Below are 18,509 nucleotides of genomic sequence, written 5' to 3' on the forward strand. Positions count from 1 at the left end.
GGAATGCTCAGTACTGTCCATGAAGTTTTCATTGAAAGCACTACTTAAACAAATTGAAAGGTAGAAAGCGGCTCTCTAGAAAAGATAAAACACGTAGTCTGTACTTATCTTTCCTAGAGAAACAAGGGTGTTCAGGGATCTCTGGAGAATATCTTAGTTAGAAAGGGGAGTTCATTTTCTAAAACAGGAAAATAAAATCAATCTGGATTATTTTTAGGTAAATCTAATTATTATATGAACTGGACTTTTATCAAAATACAGGAGTCGTTAACATTCAGAAGTCAATTTCTCTCTTTTGTTTTAATGAATGACTCCTAAAAAGTGTTTCTTTTGTATTTCCATTGCAGCTTTCTTAGATCAGGACTTTCTGCAGGCTTTAAAGGGAATCCAGTTACCTTGTTTCCCATCCTCATATGTCACAAAGATAGATTACTTGTTTTTTAATTCAAACCTGAAGGATTTATCCATAGGTCTTGTTGATTCTCCCCCTTAAAGAGCTAAAGAGGAGTCTATATAACAATCAAGTGGTAAGGATGAACTACAGTCCCTAAATAGTGAGTTGCCTTTAGAGTAGCACTGCCCAATGTGATCTAAAAAATGTGAATCACATTTATAATCTCAATTTTTCTAGAAGCCAGATCTTAAAAAAAACTAAAAGGAACAGTTGAAGTTATTTTTAATCATATATTTTAATTCAACCTAATATATCCAAATTATTATCATTTCACCTTGGAATCAATATTAAACTCTTCAAAGAGAGGCCATTTATATCTTTTTCACACTAAGTCTTTGAAATCCCGTGTGTCAGAGAACTCCATAATTTGGACTAGTCACATTTTGAGTGTTCACATGTGACGAAAACACAGTTCTGTGCCTGCAGCTGAAAATGTTGCACAGCAAACTTTAAGAAAAGTTAACTCTTTTTAAGAGAATTGTACTCATTCAGGAGATATTTATTGAGTACCTTATATGTACTATGTATATTTTGAATAGTGGCCCAAAATACTGTACCAAAAGGTACTAAATATTTCTTTGAGATTTTTGCCATAAATAACACTTCTTTATGATAAATTCTAAAATTATACTTGTAAACAGAATCTGCTTTTTTCTTAGGTGCTTTTTAAAATATGTTGACTTGCTTCAACCAAGTTTTTCTTTTCAGTAGCTTAGATAAGTGTACATAATTATGGAATTGGAAACTAACTTTGTATAGGATAAAAGTGACCATTTTTAAAAGCTTCTTCAAGCATAATTATTTTGTCAATTTTAGAATATATTGATACAAAACATACTTTGGGAGCTGATGAATTTATTAGTGGTATTCACAGGAAAGTCATTTTGTCTCAAATTTGTTACATTTCCTAAGAAAAAAATACTGGTTTTGTTGCCAGCATTGTTTATTCATACTTTTGGTGATCTATCTGATTTCTGAGGTTTTTTACATAATTTTATAGTTTGGGTTATCAAGTAAAAGTTTTTAAAATATTTGATATTAATTTTTTAATATCTTTATATGTATGTGTGTATATGCATGTATATATGTATATTCCCCCCCCTCCATCTCTCTCTTTCTATCTCTCTGCATAGGTATATAAAATACTAGTAAAGAAAACCCCAGAAGAAAGCTGGGTAGTTTTCAGAAGATACACTGACTTCTCTAGGCTTAATGACAAAGTAAGTACTTTAATAAATCTAAAACTGACATTTCAATATTGAATTATTATGTTTCCTCCACTTTTTCTGTTATATTTATTATATTTGAATTTTCTTCATTAATTATTTGAGTAAGATCAAATTTTTTCCTAAGAAAACTAAATATTTCATTTTAATAGCCTTAAATCTCATACTTACAAATAATTTCATTTTGTGGGAAAATAAAATTATTTTTAGTGTAAAATTATGAAGTTTTAAACTTGTCATCAGAAATATAAATGATTATATATAATCTTGTGAGTATGAAAATGTATATATAATGAGATCCCTTAACTTACAAAATTATATTTGTCTATAAAAGAATAAACATAAGAAAATTTTTAACATTTTTTTTTTTTGCGGCATAACAAATCATCACAAACTTTGTTGCTTAAAATAACACCTGTTTATTATTTAGTGGTTTGAATGAGTTCATTGGAGCTTGCTGCTTAGAATCAAACAAGGTCAAAATCAAGCTGTTGACTAGGCTGGGGCTCTTATCTGAAGGCTCTAGGGAAGAATCAGCTTCCAAGTTCATTCGGTTAATGGCAGAATTTAGTTTCTCAAGCTTGTTAAGTGCAAGGTCTCTTGTTTCCTGGCTGATTGTCAGCTAGAGATCATTCTTATGTCATAGAGACTCCTCTTTGGTCCTTGTACATGGCCCCTTCATCTTCAAAGCCAGCAACAGTGATCTATGTCCTTCCTGTACTTGGAATCTCTTCCACTTATTCTTCTGCCACCAGCCAGAGAAAACACTCTAAAGGGCTCGTGCAGTAAGATAAAGCTTACCCAGATAATCTCCCTCTCTTAGGGACAACTGATTAGTAACTTTAATTACAGCTACAGATTCTCTTTTGCTCAGAGTCTCTTTGTTATAGTAACATAACAAAATCATAGAACCACCACCAGAGGCAAAGGTCACGAGCCATCTTCAATTCTGTCTGCTGCACATACGAAACTGAGAGGATAATAATCTCAATATATGTAAAGCTTTTAAAAATGAGAACAAAAATAAAAAATACATGTTCTATGAACAGGATAATTCACAGAAGAAATACAAATATAAATGTCCAATAAATCTGGAAGACAGTTCACATCACAAGTACTCCAAGAAAATAAAAACTACTTTTCATCTGTCAAATAACAGAATTTTAAATGGTTGGAAATATGATTTTCTAGAGGACGTAAAAGTTTTGCATAATTTGACAGAATAATTACATTTCTAGGATTTATTCTATATAAATAGTCATGAATATGGGAAAGATTTAGTTCTAAGTTTGCTTATCACAGTTTTTTATGTATCATGTTAATTATGTTAATTAAAAATTAGAAGCACCTGAAATTTCTAAAAGTGAGCAGTCAAGCAGTTAGACTATAATAAAGAAGAGCTGAGCTACTTCCAAAGCTAGAGGAAAACTGGATGGGGTGAGGATGGGTAGGAGAATATTTTGAAAACCAAAAAAAGACCATTTTTCCAAAAGAAGCAAGTGGTTTGTGGTGTTTTCGGAGACCACATAAGATGATCTTAGAACATACAGACATTACTCTCTGATTTTGACAGGTATTTATGGAGAAACTCTTATTGGTCCTGTTCTCCCCCATTTACCACTTTCTCTGTCCTCCCTTAGACTACTAGAAACATCTAAAGTTAATATATTCTTACCGTGTTTATTGGAGGGAAACTCATGTAACTTTGCAACTGTCTAGCTACCAGAGGGTTTCTGCCACTTTGAAAACCTCAGTCTAAGTGAAAAAAAAAAAATAGAGAATGCTAAATTGTTTTGTCCTTTTTAAGGTGAGGTTGAGTCACACTGCTCTGTCCTCAACTGATACGTGGGTCCTAAGTGGCATACTGAGATTACCTTTCACTGTCTTTTGGGTGATGTTTTTTTTCATTTCTCTCCTTTATTGGATCTCATTTTCTCTATCCTTTGTCTTCCTCTTTCTTGAAGTACTTAATTGTGGCACAATTCCCTCTTTTCTGTAGATAATATTTTAAGGGAAAAAAATCTATTTATTTGGATATAGACATTTAAATTATAAAGCTTAAAATAAAAAAGACTGTTTATTTCTTCTTTATGACTTGTAGTATTTTATTTTCATTGCAGATACATTAAATAGCAAATCCCCAAGGCCAAAAACACCTACTCACATCTTGAAATCAAATCAGGGTTTTGAGTTATATAAATTACTTTCTAATTTTTGTCTTATTTATTTTATCTTCACAGACTTATAGAAAAATAGAATGTTTTAATTCACATTTTTACTTAATATTTTACCCTGTACATTTTCCCCTTTTGATAGTTTTTCTTGTACCTGCAATATTTAGTTTTATTTTTAAGTGTAGAAATGTAAATATTCATGGACTCATTCATTCATTTGTTGAACATACATTGACTGCTTGACACGTAGTAGGCATGAATGACACTAGACATTAGGGTGCGACTATGACTAAGGCATAATAATTGTAAGATAGCAAAATGATTCACCATCTTCATTACACTTAGAATTCCCCTGGAAAACTCTTTAAAATTAAAATTATAGGCCCAGGCTTCGCCCCAGCTAATTAAATCCTAATTTACCGGAGGTAGCACATATCTTTTAAGTAATATCTTTTAAAAATCTTTTTAAAATAAGCACTATTTACATTGTGGTAAATGTCATTAAAAAAATAAAATCATGATTTGACAATGTGTGAGTGACACATTGTCTTTTCAAAAAAATGACCACAGCAGTATTTGCAGTCCCATGTGCTCTTCCAAAATGTTGCCACTGAAGAGATAGAATTTATTTTTCCACTGTTTGACCCAGATGACCCTGCGACTATTTGGACCCAGCAGAAGATAGTAGAAATGACGCTAGGTTCTCATTCATATATGGGAGCTAAATATTAAAGACAGCTGATCTCATGAAGACAAGGGAGTACAGTGATGATGACCAGAGGCTGGGAAGGATAGCAGGAACAGGGAAATACAGTGGACATGCCTAATGGGTACAGAAATATAGTAAGATAATTCGATAAAATGAACAATAATGGATAGTAAAACAAGTGACTATAATCAACAATAAGTGAGCATATACTTTAAAAACAAGAGTAGACTTGAAATACTCCTAACACAAAGAAATAATAAATACCTGAGTAATGGATATCCCAATTACCCTGATTTGATTATCAAAACATCACATGGACCTATAAACATACACATCTATTATGTACATGTAATAATTAAGAATTAAAATGAAAAATAAAAAGAAAATGATGTTATGTGGCTTTCAAGGCTAGATCACAAGAAGTATACAGTTTCATTCTGGCTTTCTCTCTTTAGATGTTCCCTTTTTAAGCCTATCCTCCATGCTAGAAAAAGTCCAGGACACCTGGAAAGGCTAATGTTAGACTTGTGCCTGACAGCCCCAGCTAAGTCTCACCCAGCAACCAACATCATCACCATACATGTGAGTGAGTGATCTTCAGACAGTTCTAGCTCTTAGCCTTCAGGTCTTCCAGCTGAGGCCTCAATTCAGGGTAGAACAGAGATAAGTCATCCTAATGGTTAAGGCCCACAAAATCCATAAGCTTTAATGTTAATAAATGGTTGTTTTATACCACTGAGTTTTCAAATAATTTGTTATGCAGAATAACTTAAACGGAATGTGTAAACAAACTTAACCTAATTTAGAAGGTTGGGAAAGTTTTCCCTAAGAAAATAAAATATTAGCCAGATGTGCAAAATGGATCATAAACCAAAATATAAAAATTTAAACTATAAACATCTAGGAAAAAACATAGAAGAAAACCTTTGCAGTGTTAGGGTGAGGAAAAATTTCTTACGATCTAAGAAAGCGTAAAGCATAAAAGGAACAATGGATGAATGAGATAACTTAAAACATCTGGTTTAGACTGTTAAACTGAAAAGTCAAAGCACAGCTGGGAGAAAATATTTGTGATACATATATTATCTGACAAAGGACTTGTATCTGGAATGTAGAAAAAACTATTACAACAAACATCATTTTTGTCAACAGAGAAGTGCAAATTACAACCAAAATGAATGGTACTGCACACCCATTGGAATGGCTAACACTGAAAAGATCAACATTGCAAGTATGCGTAAGGATGTAGAAAGAATAGAACTTAATGTATACAAAAGTTGCAGAAATCAAGAAATAAAGCAATCATGGCATCAAAAGCTTAGCAGAATTTAATTCTCTTATTTTAAGCTTACTTCATGAATAACTTTAGTCAACAGGATAGATTTTGTAAAATTGAGATAATTGAGTTAAACATTATATTTGTTCTTTTCTTCTTTTTCAGTTAAAAGAGATGTTCCCAGGCTTTCGATTAGCACTTCCACCAAAACGCTGGTTTAAAGATAATTACAATGCCGACTTTTTAGAAGATAGACAATTAGGATTACAAGCATTTCTTCAAAATTTAATAGCTCACAAGGACATTGCTAACTGGTATGTAGCAAATTGAAATAAGAGATTATGAAAGCATTCTAACAACTGACTTAAACTAAAGAATAAATCTAGGAGGACTCTATATGATTAAGTCCAGAAGAGTAAGAATATAATTATCCTCTCTGATAAAGCATTACATGGGATTTTCTTGCTTTCTTTCAATAAGGACTTTATTTGACATTTTCATTTTATAGTGAAAAAATCAGTATACATGCACTAAAACCACCCAGTGGTAATCTTCATTTTAGTATTTATTGCAAGAGTTTAGACAAAAAGATTTGTAGTAAATGTTTTGCTAATATAACACTATAAATTTTGGCAATAATATTTTTTATATTTCTCTAAAATAATGCAAAACTATAACAGTTGTGAAGTTGGCTCAATTTTTATAGACGGTGAAGTGAAAATACCAAAAACCATTTAAAAAGGAAAAGAATGCTCGGTGCCTGTGGCTCAAGCGGCTAGGGTGCCAGCCACATACACCTAAGGTGGAGGGTTCAAATCCCCAGCCCGGGCCCGCCAAACAACAATGATGGCTGCAACCAAAAAATGGCCAGGCGTTGTGGCGGGCGCCTGTGGTCCCAGCTACTTGGGAGGCGGAGGCAGGAGACTTGCTTGAGCCCAGGAGTTGGAGGTTGCTGTGAGTGTGATGCCATGGCACTCTACCCAGGGGGATAGCTTGAGGCTCCGTCTAAAAAAAAAAAAAAAGGAAAAGAATGGATCTGTAAGCATTTTGCTTCTGAATATATTTACAAGAAAATTGCTTAATGATTTAATAACAACTGAGTATCCAACTTTGGAACTTACATTACCTGGTAAATGAGAACTGCTACGAAAAAAAACAGTTTAGAATGCAACAATAACATATGATAGATACCCCTGGCTATGACTGTCTTTGGCAGTTTTTCACATGAGGAAGAAAATAAATTAAGAAAACCATGCATTTAACTTTGTCTACCCCTTTTTCTCAGGCTTTCTTTATGTATATCACCTTTTTTGTGGCATAACACACACACATACACACGGTATATTATATACTTTCCTTTTTAATGTGTGCTACCTAAGCTTGATGATGTCACAAGATCCCTGCCCATCCCCCTCATTTTTTCTCTTAATGAAAGAATTCCAAACCAGCCCTCTCTACTTCAAATTCATATATGTGGCTGCCTCCTTGACATTTTGGGGGGGTATCTCTGTTACCTCAAACCTAAAACAGACTTGAAAAGTTAGTCACCACAGTCTTCCCCCAGAGTTTTCAGCAGCATCTACCCAGAACCTGACTCATTCTTGACGCATCCCTCCCTGGCTGTTTAAGTACCACTCTGTCTACTTTTCTCCATCCCTGCCATCACCACCCTAGTCTAAGCAGATGTCTCTCTCCTCAGTTACGTCCTCCACTCTTACTTCTGTTACCCATCAGAGCCACAGTGATCTTCTGTGATGCAGTTTGACTAAGTCATTTTTTCTGGTTTCTGCCTACCTGCGGTTTTTCTAACCTCGAGTTTTGCTATCCCCCCCCCCGTTTCCTTGATTGGTCTTCTTGATCAGTCTTCAAGATCATCTTGTTCCCTTGTCTCTCTGGGGCTTCAAATATGCTATTTCCTGAAAAGACAAACTTTTTTTTACACCACTACCACTCCTCCACCCCTAGCCTGGCCTAAGTAACTCATATATCCTTTAGATTTCCATACACACTTCATTTCCATAGGTCACCACTACCAAAGACTAGGTTAGTTCTTTCTTCCAGTGTCTGGACCTGCCCTTCTCAACTGGTTCTTTGAGTCGCTTTAAGACACCCATTGTATGTAATGATTAGCTTCCTTCCTATACTTCCAGGATGATACTAGCTATGTACCAGCCTAAGAGAATTAAGAAAATAATCACCTAAATCATTATCAGTAGAATTTAATTCTTTTAAGAAATCCCATTTGAGAAAGGCTGCTTGTCACTTTTATAACACTTCAAAATGTACTTACTTGTATTTCTTCCACTAGGTTGTAAGGCATGTAACAGCAGTTGGCTCGCAGTAAATACACCTTGAATGAATGACCTAATGTTGACATTTAATGTTATGCTGCTTATTAGAAAAAAAAAAATTGAAGTAAATATGATAGTGATTATGTGGTCTAGGTGGTGAGAGCTTGAGTGCCCCTTTCTGTACTTTTTATATCTCTCAAAATATAAAGAAAAATGATTAGTGTTAATTCAGACACACAAAGCAGGAGTAAAACCAACAAACACTAAAATCCTAGAGAAAGGCTTTGAAGAAAATACATTTTATACCATACCGTAAGGGGAGGCTTTTACCACTAGTGAGTCAACATAGCCTTCCCTTTTCTATTGTCTCTTATTTAGTTTATGTCTCTGTATTGAAAATGTTGTGAATTAAAATCAAATATTCTGTAAATGACTATTCTCTATTTGTAGCTAGTGAAATATTAAATAATATGAACCACATGAACTCATCTTATGATTTATTTTTTAGGTAGTGAAAGTTTATTGTAGTTAAAATATTCAGATGCATTTTTTTTTAATTACTGATAATCTTAGCTGGTAAGATAGGCATTACTAAGACCATTCAATATCTTATCATTTCTAAAACTGCTTAGCTCAGAATAGTGCTAACGGTTTTGCTCAATTCATAAAAAGGCATTTCAGGGAAAGAAAAGTTTCTTGGCCAAATGGGGGGAAAGTTTTCGTTTGTTATCTCTAGAATATTAAAGCTCTAAGAAGTCTTGCATGAAAGAATCTAATGTGCCTCCTCACATTTCTTTGACAACCCACTTTGCACATATCATCAGGCATTTAGAAAATGCAGTAAGATAACTTCAGTTGAATTCAAAATAGGGTACTTATGCCTTGATACCAACTATCTACCTTATGGGTAATGGGTAGCATTTTTTTGTTTCACAGTGTAAGAGGTTTCTTAATATGTTGTTTAAAACATGAATGGGGGAAGAGGAGGAAGGATTATTCATAAGCATTTGCTGTGTACCATGCTAAGAAGGGTATCAGAGAAAAGAAGATGAACTCCTTGGTCTTAAAATTCATTTGGAGAAATTAGGCCTCTGTTTGAACAAAATAAGAACATTTATGAATTGCTACTTGATATGATAACAGATTATGAAAGTAACAGGAACTAAGAGAAGAGGGAGATAATGATGTTTGCAATGATCAAACAATTCTGGAAGTAGGATTTGACAGCCTGGCAGTCTTGATGAAGATGATAGGTAAAAAGAGGAATATGAGTCAGAAATAAATAGAAGATATGTAGAAAGTCTGAGGTTGCCAAGTAGATTGAAGATCAAGCCATTAAAACTGGCGTAGTACTTTCCTGCATTTCTTTTTTTTTTTTTGAGATTTTATCTTCTCACTCCTCAGTACTGTTCCTACTATAAAATAAATAACCTAATTCTCAACGTGTCATGGAATGGATCATTGCAGTGATTCTTTCATCAGTATTATTATTACATTGTGCCACACAGCCAGGATTTTAACTGTCTCTGTGGTCCAAATTCAAATAGTAGGTATGTCATAAAATTCTTTCCTTTTTTACAATGAAGAAGGAAGAGCAGAAATCCATTTTAAGAGAGAAAAAGAGGAAAGACAAATCCCAGCACTTCCTTATGAAAGCATAAAACTGAATTTAAGAATCGCTACATAAAATATCATTTACCTGTTGGGATATGTATTAGCATTCTGCTCCAGCTAGAATGGCAGCATAGAAAAATTGCTATCTTTAGGTGGCCCAATAAGTATTAGAGGTTGTTTATACATATTAATTGTTCTTTCACTTTCCTTCCTTATAGCCATTGCACTTTATACTACACTTATATTTCTAAACTCTAATGTTGGCTAAGAGCTTGCCATTACACAATGAGCTGCTCTTAAGTCTGTTGTAACTTCTCCAACTATAAAAAAGCAGAAAGGAAAGAAATAAAGACCTTAAAGGAACGGTTTTCAATGTTTTAAGAGAATATTATTTCAGATACATTTAGAAAATGCTAAGTAAGGATAATATAAACTAAGTAAGGATATTAAAAACATTAATATTTGCACAGTAAAAAGACTTACTGGAGATTTTATCTGTTCCACATATATTTATTTAGAGCTTATTGTATAAAAGGTGACTACAGAAAGATGGTTTAGATGCTGATCCCGTTTTCAAAAAACTGGAAAAGAAAGATGGACTCCCCCCCCCCAAAAAATCATAACGAATAGAGAGTCTACTTTAGAGGAGGAAAAGAGAGAGAAATTTTTATTGGGAGAATTAGAGGAGGCTCCCCAGAGGGTAATATTTGAGCTAAGATTTTAAAGATTTAAAATACTCTTTGTTGATATTGGACCAACAAAGAGAAGATGAAGGAAAATGTAACAGATGAGAGAGAGTACTATAATCAAAATAATGAAAGCAAGAATGTACAGGTTTTATATTAGGAATAACATGCAACTCAGTTTATCAGGGTGAAGAATATATAAAGATAGTCTTATACCATACAGTCTGTCGTAGTTAAAACGTAGTATTTATTGCTTTATGCTGTCTTGAACCACTTTGAAACCATTACGTCATTAATTAGCACAGCAAATATTTTGCTATTCTGTTTTCACAAGCACTTCATATGCATCCTATTTACCAATTTTTTCCTTTTTATTTTTTTAAAATATAGAGATTAAAATTATATATATATTTTTTCATACTATTATCCACCTATAAGGGCTTCACCAAAGTTAAGGATTTCAAATTGGATGAATCTGGCTTAACAGTTCATGGCTGGAAAAAAATAAAATAAAATTATATCCAATCACTTTTTTGATGAAGCAGTTGAAAGAAATGGGAATATTAAAAAGTAAAAATACTTGAGGGATAACATTAGTCCCTAATAATATCTTCATATATTTGGAAGATTGTGATAGGAGAAGAATTAATCCTATATATTTACCTTTCAGAGTTGTGCTTCTCCAGCTATAGTGTGCTTGGGAATCACCTGGGGGGCTTGTCAATGCTGACATTGATTCAGCAGGTTGGGCTGAAGGGTCTGCATTTCTAATGGGTTTCTGGATGATGCTGATAACTGAGGGAGTAAGGACCTCTTTTTTTTTTTTTCTTTTGAGTCAAGAGTCTTACTTTGCTGCCCTTAGTAGAGTGCCATGTCATAGCTCACAGCAACCTCAAACTCCTGGGCTCAAGTGATTTTCTTTTCTTTCTTTTTTTTTTTAATTAAATCATAGCTGTGTACATTAATGCAATCATGGGGTATAGTATGGTGTTTTCATATACAATTTGAAATATTTTCATCAAACTGGTTAACATAGCCTTCATGTCATTTTCATAGTTATTATGTTAAGATCACTTGTACCAATGTAAGATAAACCATAGAGGTGACCCCACCAATCACCCTCCCTCCACCCATCCACCTCCCACCCCCTTCCTCACCCCCCTCCCCATATTCTTAGGCTCAAGTGATTTTCTTGCCTCAGTTTTTCTATTTTTAGTGGAGATGAGTCTCAGGCTTGCTCAGGCAATCCGCACACCTCCAGCTCCCAGAGTGCTAAGATTACAGGTGTGAGCCACCACACTTGGCCCTGGGGACTTCATTTTTAATAGCAATTTAGGTCTCTTCTAGTTATAAACATTCAAATATCTATACTTCTTGAACAGGAATACTTAACAGTGACTATACATTTTCAACCTGAACTATCTTTTAATAGGAAATTTAATTATTAATATTTCTAAGTTTTATATATGTAAATATTTTTGGAAATTAAAAATATAAAATAACTTTTGAAAAATTTAAAAGTTTTATTTTATTATCAAGAGAAGATGGGTGAATCTTAGTAGTTATGTAAAATTACAGAATTCAGCTATATTAATATATGTAGTAGCTCATATAATTCTGTCTCATGAAAATCAACACATCATTGCTAAGATTGGGTGGTTTTTTTGCCATAGAATGTGAGTTTGGTAGAAATTAGATTATGAGCAGTTACAAAATATGTACTAAAGCCAAACATTTTGTATTCAGATATATGTAAACTCTTACCTAATTAAACTCAGTCTCAGAGACCTTATGCAGAACTCAGTTTTCTGGGCTTAATAGCAAAATAATTTTAGGCAAATTGCTTAACTGATTTGAATCAGTGTCCTCATTTGGGCTAGATATTGTCTAAAAAAATCCCCTTTAACTCTAAATTTCTCATATCCCATTGGTTTTGTTGTGCTTTTTTATGAATCTTGAAGTTACAGCATCAGAAAGTCAGATTCTGAAACTCAATTAAATTCAAGAAAGGGTTGGAGAGAGAAGATTCAGCAAGTTCCCACCCAAAGGGAATAACACACAGGCATATGGCACACTTCCTGGGTGAAGGAAATGACTGCAACTCGGACTTGACCTTACAAATGCAAACAATGTAACCTAATCGTGTGTACCCTGGTATTAGTCTAAAATTTCAAAATAATAATAAAGATTTTAACGTTGTAACACTCAGGATTTTTGTTTTACTTACAGTCTTGAGCCTACTTTCTTGTGAAAGTCGGAGTGTCTGTTAAAAACTAAAATCCATCTCAAATTTGAGAATTACACTGTGGTTTTCCTCTATACTAGCAAATAGATACCTATTCTGATTTTTTCTTTTTTATTGTTTGGGATTCATTGAGGGTACAAAGAATTAGATTACACTGATTGCATTTTTTAGATAAAGTCCCTCTTATAATTCTGTCCCGCCCCTGAAAGATGTGCCATACACTATGATCCCCACCCCCCTCCCTCCTCCCCTCTCCCCAAAATTGAGCACATTAAATTTTTGCTTTTGTATTCTTGTGATGCTTTACTAAGAAGAATGTGTTCTACCTTATTCTGATGTTTTTAATACTTATATACATTTTATTTCTAATTGGATAGCTCTTATTAAAAAATGTATTATATGTTGAATATTTGGTCCTGTGCTAATTGATTTGGAGATGATTTGGATGTAGTAAACTTTTTAGTGTAGCAGTCTGTGTTTGGTAAATAGACAATACTAGTCCGTTACCATAGTTAGTCCTATGAAAAGGATCTTTTCAAGGTGCTGTGGTAATACATACAAGAACAGAAAACCTGATCAGGAGTAGGGAAGGGAAATTTAAATTTAGTCAGAGAAGACTTCTTCATGAGTTAATAGGTGAGCTGTCGTGAAAACTTAGAATTAGCCACATAGAGGTGGGAAGAATAGGCCAGGAGAATAACACCAAGCACGAAGAAAGGCATAGAAGCATAAAACAGCAGGCCAAGCCTGAGGATGTACTACTGCAGAGTGTCACCTAAGAAAGAAAGTTGAAATTTGAATGTAGGCAGTTGCTTTATGCCAACACCAAGAGCTTGGCTTTGTTCCTTGTTGGTTGAGAAACGATAGATGGGTTTTTGAAATATTCCTAATTAGAAGGGATAAAATTGATGGTGGGAATGCCAGTGGGCTAAAACTATCTGGGTGAGAGATAATCAAAATTTAACCTACGTTCCTACTGCCAGCCTTTCACATCCACCACGGAAGCTAAGTGGGCTCACACCTACCCATCTCATCCACCTGACCCCCTCTGTCACCAGTGTTAAGGCCTGAGTCCTTATCCTCAGAGTTGTATGTAATATCTATTTGTCCTTATTTTCTTTTGATTAGTAGAGAATGCTGAAGAGAAATACTAATGTATAGTATTAGTATTGATTATACTGATAGAACATTTCTATCTGAAATGCCTCAGGAATATTTTGATCCAATGACTTTTTGTGCTGTATTTGGTTTTGGCACAATTGGTATCAATATTTTTAATACCTTTTTTTACTTAGTTCTTCATTGACCTTTTAATAAATTGCATACATTAGTCTTAGGGCTTTTTTTCCTTGCAAAATATAAAATTTGAGATAAAGAGCATGTATAATTATTAAGTTACTGGTCTTTTTTAAAAAATGGTGAAACATAAACAGATACATATCTGTGAAAGAAATAAAAAGTGAAAAAAACAACAGTAAATTTAAGATGAAGATTTACTAACTGGAATAATTTATTAAGAGTGTAGTTTGAAAATACAGTAAAACTCGTTTTTTTTTTTTTTTTCATGAGGCAGTATGTTTCACCCAGGCTAAAGTGCCTCAGCCTAGCTCACAGCAACCTCAAACTCCTGAGCTCAAGCAGTCCTCTTCCCTCCACCTCCCAAGTACCTGAGACGAAAGGCACACAGTCCCATCACCAGCTGATTTTTCTATGTTAAGTAGAAATAGGGTCAGGCATATAAATTAAAGAGAAATCTATTTTTAAAAAATAACTTACTTTTTCCTCTTGCTCAGGCTGATCTTGGACTCCTGAGCTAGAGGCATCTTTCCACCTCAGCCTCCCAGAGTGCTAGGATTACAGGCTTATGCAACCACACCTAATCAAACTCTTCTAAAGAAAATGTTTTCAAGAGGATCAAAGAAAGAGTAAAGCTAGTGCAAATTTGCTCTGATAATAAAAACAATGCTGAAAGATTCATCAATGTTTTTCTCATCTTTTCGGACAATTTATAGCAACACCCCATCGTAATTTTAATATAACTTTCCCAAACACAATAAAAGGGTACAGAATTGAAAAGAATTGAAAGATACAGAGTCTTTCCTTACCTTTTAATTTAAGATTATTGGATTTTCTTTTAATTTATAACTTTCCTGATGTTTTTCTTACCTATTCATTATAATAGTCAGTTGGAAGCAAAAGTACTAGAGATTGAACATCACGCAGAGATTAGGGGTTTACATTGACCCAATCAGTGAACAAGTTGAAAAATTAGTTATTTTTTAAAAATTGATTTCCATTTTATTTATATGCCATTTGTTAATAGAGACTTTTGGGTATTCATACAATATTTGAATTCACTTAATTAAAAATCATGCACTGATAGCGTAAACACTGTCGTCTCCCATGGATTCCTATGTGTCCCCTCCTTGGACAGAAATAGGGTTGAGGGTACTGGTTGTCTTCATCTACCAACTGAGTCCTCCTGGAGCAGAAGAAATGTAGTGAACCTTTGAAAAAGTGTTTTGTAAAGTAAGGTTGGTTGTAAAGCTAGTATCAAATTTTATTTTTACACTACAGATTGAAGAAACTAAGTTATAGAATATCACCTAGGAAATTGTATATTGAAAAACATTTAGAGAGTCTATTGGATTTCATTTATGTAAAACTCTAGTGAGTTATAAAGATTTTTAGGAAAGGAGAATGAAATTGAACCACTCCAAAAAAAGATTTCCCCAGCTGGGTACATTGTCAGCATCACTATTCATCTCGGCTAAATGTCTACTACAAACCAGGTATATAAAAAGGGATATATATGTGTATACGCCTTTATTCACTTTCCCTTTGCTAGCAACAGTCCAATAATTAGAGTAGTTTGTGAACAAAAAGAAGTTTATTAAAATATGAGGAGATCAGGGTATAAACCTGTAAGAAAATAATGTCTCACAGTGGGTTCTCATACCCTGAGGGTATTAAACAAGACCTTCCCGTATATTTTGTAGCATTGTCCTTTCAGTATTACCTGATACTGTCTCAGGGTTTCATATAAACTTTTTTCACCTCTCAATCCCACATCAATTTATTTCCTGTGATCATCCTTACCTTAGGATGATCTTACTCATCACCTTATCTTAATGGGTGTCGTGGGTGGTTAGAAGTATAACATCTAAACCAGAAGTAGTAGCCCTGTTGAGCTCTGCACTAGTAGTGCGGTTAGATAATTTGAGAGGCCATAATCAGAAAGGGATAGAGACACGAGGAGTATGTTCAGAAAAGTGTCTAGCAAGGAGAATCCAAACAAATGAAAACATAAGATGAAAGAATTTAAAGGTGAAAAGGGGCTGTGTTTACACTCAGAAGACAGATTGCAGCTCTGCCACGGGCGCTTTTTGACACTGGGCAAGTCGTTTTATCTCTGAGCTCTAGTATCATTTGTACAATGGAGGTAAGCCTACAGGATATCACAACCACCTCGTATGATTGTGATGAGATTTAAAACAAGAGGGTATGTGAAAACCTCCCGTGTGCCATGTACTGTGGACATGTTAGTATTACTTCTTGGAGATACAAGGTTAGAGGAATGAGGATAACGTTGTGGAAATGTTTTAGGGTTGTCATATGAAAGTTAGATTTACCCTGAAGGGCAAAAAGCAGAACTAAGATGTATAAATAGAAGCTCGTGAGAGAAAAATTCCAGTTCAGTGAAAGAATGAATTTTCTCATTTTCTCTATTATTCAAACATAGATGCGTTATTTCAAACGTTAGAATATCCCCTATCTCTGGCAGTGTTTTGGTATTTTCTTAGCTAAACATGTAAAAAGAATAAAAGCATGCTCTGGAGAGTTCACCTAGATCGCATATTGTTCCATGATTATGAACTCAAGTCTTTCCCAATTTTCCTAAACGTCTGTTCCTTTTTATCTATGTTCTCAAGAAATTTGCTTCCCTGGATACAACTTTTTGTTCCCTCTTTGAGAGCTTCTGTATTATTTTCTTAATACCACTTCTCTATATTAATTCATATTAGACTTTTTTTTTTTTTTTGGAAAAATTTCACTAAAAATCCTAGTTATCTCTTCATGAATGCCCCATACCATCATCAACCTGTCAGGCCTAGTCTAAACCCAAAAGCCCCTTCCCCTTTTCAGTATACATTGGCATCTCCTTTATATAGTACGTCAAGAAATCATGTTCTTTTGCAAGTAAAAAACAAATTGGTCTCCACATTTATATTTTGACTTATGCGTAGAGTTGTCTTTCAGTCTGAAATTACTTTTTATAGTAGAAAAAGGGAGTAAGGGCTGTTGTAAGAAAATATGGTTATCTACCTTCTTAACCTATTTACAATAATTGCAAGTATAACACCACCATATTATTTCATTGTCTGATAGTGTGGTAATTCAGAGATGGGATGATCAGAATTTTTTTTCTTGAACTATCTGGGGAAATATTTAAGTAAATTAACATAATAAACATGATTGCTTGTTTCAGTGTAAATGCTTTTCAGTTTAAAAGCATCTACTGGAGGTGAAACAAGTGAAGTATAAATTAGAAATCGCATTCATTCATGAAAGCATAATGACTTTGCTAAACTAGTTCAGACTAATATTTCTTTGAAAGCCGCTATTCACTGCTTAGGTGGGTTTCTTGATCCATTATTTGGAAATATGTTTTATGTCCTATTTTGTATGTAACAATACAGTTGCAATCTCTTTATGTTCATAAGATCTTAAAAAATAGCTTAAAATCTTTGTATCTTCTATAGTTTGTGTTTACTTGAATGAAAACACGTAACCAACTTATTTGGTATATCAACAAAACCAACATGCTTAAAACAGTGTATAGCTTCAAAAGAACTTTTGCTTTTTGCTGTCTTCTGTGAACTTATTTGTATCCCAGCTAATTTTTTTTTTTCCTTTGAAAAGCCTGGCAGTGAGAGAATTTCTTTGTCTGGATGATCCACCAGGTCCATTTGATAGTCTAGAAGAAAGCAGGGTAAGTGCTGTATTATATATCACAGGAAAAGAGGAACAAATAATACAGTACAATAACTACATTGTTTCTCAAATGCAGTGGCACACAGCAAAATATAATTTCAGACTATGATAGTTTTGCACAGAACAACACAACTTTTAATGTTTCAATCAAAGGTTTCATTCATTGAAATACATGGACTTGGTGCAGTATAGAAAATAAAAATCCAAACATCATATTGTCAAGAAAGCTATAAAATTAAATCCTATACTCATTATTTTACTGCTTAAAAAAATGATTTAGGAATTTATATTTATAACATCTATTAATACTATTTGTATGCTGAATTTTCTTCGATCTAAGTGTCAAAGTAAAGAACCTACACCTAAAATCAAATTTAAAACTTCAGAGGTAGACATGCTTGTCATCAGTTCAGTTCATGTTTGATGCTACTCAAATTACATTAATTGACGTGTTAAAGTGGCCTATTTTTTGAACCAATAGGCTACACTTACAAAACAGATTTCATAATAATGGATTAGCTAGGATTTTATGCAAATTTCCCCCAAATGTTAAATGGTGTTTAAATAGAACTGATTTAATTGGTACGATTTTGTAATGTTTTCAATCAAACCGAATCCGTTTTTTTTGTGTTTGAGTGAATGCCATCCCTTTTTAAAACAGGTTTATTGAAGTAAAATATTTATCTATACTATTCACCCATTTGCTATAATAATTTTTAGTAAATTTAAAGATCTGTGCCACCATCACCATAACCCAGAATATTTTAGAATTTTTTTATCATCTCAAAAATAATTCCTACAAATTCTTTTGCAATCATCCTGCTCTTCCAGCCCAAGGC

The 18,509-nt window shown here is 33.7% G+C and overlaps 1 protein-coding gene across 1 annotated transcript in view; it reads left to right on the forward strand.

Annotated features, from left to right (window-relative positions):
• SNX16 (sorting nexin 16) overlaps nt 1-18,509 on the forward strand; it is a 39,163-nt gene that overhangs the window by 7,086 nt on the left and 13,568 nt on the right. Inside the window, exons 3-5 of the mRNA XM_023518404.1 lie at nt 1,588-1,674; nt 6,005-6,153; nt 17,599-17,668. Coding sequence (XP_023374172.1) covers nt 1,588-1,674; nt 6,005-6,153; nt 17,599-17,668 — 306 coding nt within the window. The remainder of the gene's footprint in view (nt 1-1,587; nt 1,675-6,004; nt 6,154-17,598; nt 17,669-18,509) is intronic.

Source organism: Otolemur garnettii, unplaced genomic scaffold, assembly GCF_000181295.1.
Source record: "Otolemur garnettii isolate 467f Iridium unplaced genomic scaffold, OtoGar3 scaffold00004, whole genome shotgun sequence".
Taxonomy (NCBI): domain Eukaryota; kingdom Metazoa; phylum Chordata; class Mammalia; order Primates; family Galagidae; genus Otolemur; species Otolemur garnettii.